We start from the raw sequence: 4,863 nt of genomic DNA on the forward strand, positions 1-4,863 counted from the left end.
TTAAACGACTAGTCTTTTTGGGAGAGCATTAGTTTGCATTTCTCCGAGAGTTTTGATGACATTCTTTTCAGAAGGATTTCTCAACAAGACCGGCTTGCAGTGAATTTTTCATTTAATGTTTTAAACATGCTACACGGTGCGTCTAGGCTCTAGACGTCTTTACAATGCATATAATCTAGACAAGTGTCAATCTAGAAAAAGTACTTCTTGAGGTTATCTGCATTCCAAGTACGCAAAATCGGACGTCCCTGCATGTCTTGGATCCGGTATGTTCCGTCTCGAACCTCCTCGTAAATCTCATACGGACCTTCCCAAGTAGGGGTGAGTTTCCCTTGTTCATTGGCGCGTCCGACGGCTTCCATTTTCTTAAGCACAAAATCTCCAACTTTAAGTATTCTTCTAGAAACCCTTTTGTTGTATTCCCTTATCATGCGGAGTTTGTATAGCTGCTGTCGTAGAGCCGCATTCCCTCTGGTTTCTCGTAAGAAATCCAAGGCCGCCTTCATCATTTCTCAATTGGCATCTTCATTAAACAACATGACGCGCAGGGTGGGTTCGCACATTTCAATGGGTAGGACGGCTTCAGCCCCATAGGCTAACAAGAATGGTGTTTCTCCTGTGGAATTTTTTGCCGTGGTCCGTATAGACCATAAAACATTGGGTAACTCGTCGGCCCATAAACCCTTTGCCTCATCAAGCTTCTTCTTCATCCCTTCAGAGATAATCTTGTTGAATGCCTCTACTTGTCCGTTAGCTTGGGGGCGTCCTACTGATGCAAAACATGCTGTGATACCATGGTCGGCCAACCACTCTTCTAATTTGGGCGTCTTGAATTGTGGCCCATTGTCGAAGACGATAGACTGAGGTACGCCAAATCTTGTGATTATGTTTTTCCAGATGAATGTTCTCACATCCTGTGCCTTAGTGTTCTTTAAAGCCTCAGCTTCTACCCATTTAGTGAAGTAATCGACGGCTACTATTACATAACGCAGTCCTCCTAGCGCCGTCGTATAGGGTCCTAATAAGTCTATCCCCCATTTGGCAAAAGGTATAGGGATGGTGATTGGCGTCAGTTTCTGTGCTGGTCGTCGAATTAGGTGAGCAAATCGTTGGCATTTATCACAACGCTTGACCATATTGAGGGCGTCTTCTTTGAGAGTGGGCCAATAGTATCCAGTTCTTAAAGTTTTTTCGGCCAGGGCCCTCCCTCCTATGTGGGAGCTGCATAATCCCTGATGAAGATCTTCCAGTACCTCTTGCCCCTTCTCGGGGGTTACGCAGCGGAGAAGTGGTCGTGATAAGGCTTTTTTGTATAGTGTTCCATTCCATATCTCAAACCATGTACATTTCTTTTGTAATCTTTCTGCCTGCTTGGGATCATCAGGGAGTACTCCATTCATTTTGAAGTTGACAATGTCATCCATCCAGGTGGCTGTTCGATCCAAGATGTCTATTCTCGAGGCGTCAATGCTTTTGGACTGTTTTACCTCCCAGAATACATGACGTGGCGTGTCGCAGGATGCTGAGCTTGCCAGTTTAGATAAAGCGTCTGCCTTGTTGTTTTCAGACCGGGGGATGTGTTTTACTTCAAAGTTAGACAGCTGTTGGGCTTCTTGGCGGACTTTTTCCAAATATCTTATCATGGCCTCGTACTTAGCCTCATACTCTCCTTTGACCTGACTGACAATTAATTGCGAGTCAGACAAAACGAGGACGTCTGCTGCCCCTGCAGCTCTGCTCATCTGAATTCCACATATCAGGGCTTCGTATTCGGCTTCGTTGTTTGACGCCTGAAAGTTGAATCGCATTGCATATTCATAGATATCTCCTTCTGGTGACTCACAGATAATGCCGGCTCCTGACCCGTTCTGAGTAGCAGAGCCGTCCACATGCACTATCCACTGAGTTTTTTCATTTTTCAAATAGGGTGGCTTGGTCAGTTCCGCGATGAAGTCAGCAAATGCCTGTCCCTTTATTGCCTTCCTTGGTTCATATGAGATATCAAACGCGTGAAGCTCAATTTCCCAATTAAGCATTCTTCCTGACGCTTCAAGGTTGGTGAAAGGTCGCTTAAGCGGTTGATCCGCGTATACCACCAATCGGTGGGCCAGGAAATATGGACGAAGCTTCTTACTAGCCAAGAACAGAGCAAAACCAAATTTTTCGACCGTTGGATATTTGAGTTCAGCATTTTGCAACATGTGACTGACAAAGTACACACGTAGTTGCGTTCCCTCCCTCTCTGTAAGCAAGACGGCGCTTAGCGCGTATTCTGAGATGGCAAGATATAGATACAAAATTTCCCCCAAGAGAGGGCTGACCAGCCGTGGCAAGGTGTGCAGATGTTCTTTTAGGCGGAGGAAGGCAGCCTCAGCTTGCCGTCCACTCAAACTGGGTCCCCTTATTGATGGTACTGAAAAAGTAGTGACACTTGTCTCCAGCTCTAGATAAGAATCGTCCCAAGGCGGCGAGACACCCAGTGAGGCGTTGCACGTCTTTAACCGTCCTTGGCGACGTCATATCAATGACCGCTTGCACTTTGTCCGGATTTGCTTCAATGCCCCTTTCGTCAATCAGGAAGCCAAGGAACTTGCCAGAAGATACCCCAAATATGCACTTCTTAGGATTGAGTCTCATCTGGTATGTCCTGACGGTTTCAAAGGTTTCTCTCAAGTCGTCAAGGTGATCCTTCTTCTGCTTGCTTTTTACAATCATGTCGTCAATATAGGCTTCTATATTCCTCCCCAGCTGCTTTACGAAAACTCTGTTTATCAACCGTTAAAAGGTAGCAGGGGCATTTTTTAAACCGAACGGCATTACTTTGTAGCAGTACAATCCTTGTTCTGTGACGAAAGACGTCTTCTCCTGATCTTCGGGCCATAATGGAATTTGGTGGAATCCGGAGTAGGCGTCCATGAAGCTCATCATGGCATGTCCAGCAGTGGAGTCGACGAGTCGGTCTATCTTCGGCAGTGGGAAGCTGTCTTTAGGGCATGCTTTATTGAGATTAGTGTAATCAATGCACATTCTCCATGTCTTATTGGGCTTGGGTACCAGGACTACGTTGGCTACCCAGTCTGGGTACTGGCATGGGCGTATGAAGTCTGCATCCATTAGTTTCTTGACCTCGGCAGCGGCGGCCAAATTTCTTGCTTCTCCATGATTCCTTTTCTTTTGTCGTACTGGCTTCACAGTACTGTCCACATTCAACTTATGCACGGCCACCGCCGGGTTTATACCGGGCATCTCCTCTACTGTGAAGGCAAATATCTCCTTATATTCTTGGAGTAAATGCACTAACGCTGTTGACATGGGGTCGTCAGGATGGATCCCAATGGGGACTGTTCGAGACGGATCCGCTAAGTCCAGAATTACATCATAAAGTGCTCCCACTGGCTCAGGTCGTCTTTCTGCATTGTGCTCTGTCGGAATTTTCCGGGTTTTACGGCGACTCGCTGGAGGTTTAGTTTGTTCCTTTCCCTTCGGAGAAGCTCCCCAGGCCGTTGGCTCCAACGTCGACAAGTAACAATCCCTGGCCAACTGTTGATTTCCATAGAGGGATCCAACGCGTCCGTTGCTTCCAACAAATTTTACCAATAGTAAATGGGGGACGATCACAGCTTTTAGGTCGTTGAGTGTTGGACGACCAAGTATGATGTTGAATGTGGTGAGATTTGCCACTATTATAAACCTGATGGCAACTTCTTTGACTACTGGGTGAATTCCAAAAGAAACCGGCAGCAAAATGGAACTAATTGGACGAACGATGCTCCCCCCGAATCCTACCAAGGGCCCGTAAACTTGCTCTATGTCTCCTGGATTGTGCCTTAATTTCCGCAGGCATTGCAGACTGATTATGTCAGACGAGCTTCCCGTATCCACCAGTACTCTCTTTACCTTAAGATTAGCCACCTTAACCTCAATAACCAGAGGATCATCATCATATGGTATGGCCGCCCTTCTATAGTCGTCTTCGGAAATTTCTACAGAGGGTAGGTTCCTCTGTGCTGGGCGAAGATGAGGTGGACCTTTTTGTCGTCCCTCCTTACATGGTTCTCCTGCCGCTATTCCTCCGGATATTACCATAATTCTTTCATTTGTGTACTTAGAGGTGGGGCTCGCTTCTTCATGTGCGTCCTCTAGATGGACGTACTGGCGAAGGTGTCCTTCAGCCACGCGACCAGTTAATATCTTCCTCAACATCCGGCAACTTTGAGTGTCATGCCCTTCGTCGTTGTGAAAAGCACAGAAAGGTACTTGTGGGCAGGAGGTGGACGATCGTCGGGGAGACGGTTCTATTCCCAGACTTGGTCCTTCCGCAAGGAGGATCTCGTCAAGGGCCATATTGAACTTAAAGGGACCTCTAGAGGACGTCCTCCTTCGCCCCCGTTTTCCTTCGGAGCTACAGCCATTCTTCCTTCGGGCGACGCTCTCATGTTGTCTTACAGGAGCCCCTAGAGAGTAACGGTCCGCATTTTTCTTCTGCAAGATTCGTCTCGTCCTTTTTCCTGGACGAACCTCCTTGACATGCCGACTAGCTTCCTCCAGGTTGCGCCACCTCATAGGCGAGTCAGAATCTTCTGACTGAAACTCTACCATCCTACCATTATCATGCTTAGGATTGACCCCGTGAGGACCATCCAGCAAGGGTCGAACAGGAATGACGACCGCAGGCTGGCTAGCTGCCGCGTCACATTGAGTGTTGGACCCGTGCTTAAACACTCCTTTTCTGGCTGGGAGTTCTGATTTATCCTTGATTTTTCCGTAGTCAGTTGGAAGTTCAGCCATGACACTGTACCTCCCCACAGACGGCGCCAAATGTTGTGGGAAATTTTACGGTGCTGATGTGGCACGCGCTCCTCG

At 47.5% G+C, this 4,863-nt stretch overlaps 1 protein-coding gene across 1 annotated transcript; it reads right to left on the bottom strand.

Annotated features, from left to right (window-relative positions):
- LOC130459469 (uncharacterized) lies at positions 1–2,715 on the bottom strand. Its single transcript, XM_056826850.1, has 3 exons — positions 2,380–2,715; positions 1,488–1,901; positions 1–93 (listed from the first exon to the last, which is right to left on the bottom strand). Exons 1-3 carry the CDS (start codon positions 2,713–2,715, stop codon positions 1–3), a joined length of 843 nt encoding a protein of 280 aa, XP_056682828.1.
- Positions 2,716–4,863: the final 2,148 nt, after the last annotated feature.

This window comes from Spinacia oleracea, chromosome 4, assembly GCF_020520425.1.
Source record: "Spinacia oleracea cultivar Varoflay chromosome 4, BTI_SOV_V1, whole genome shotgun sequence".
Taxonomy (NCBI): Eukaryota; Viridiplantae; Streptophyta; class Magnoliopsida; order Caryophyllales; family Amaranthaceae; genus Spinacia; species Spinacia oleracea.

Coding starts and splice junctions, on each gene's coding strand:
- LOC130459469 (XM_056826850.1), bottom strand. CDS start 2,715: ATGATTGTAAAAAGCAAGCAGAAGAAGGATCACCTTGACGACTTGAGA. Junction 1,902..2,379: donor GGACCCAGTTTGAGTGGACG/GCAAGCTGAGGC, acceptor GAAAAAACTCAG/TGGATAGTGCATGTGGACGG. Junction 94..1,487: donor CACGTCATGTATTCTGGGAG/GTAAAACAGTCC, acceptor ATTCACTGCAAG/CCGGTCTTGTTGAGAAATCC.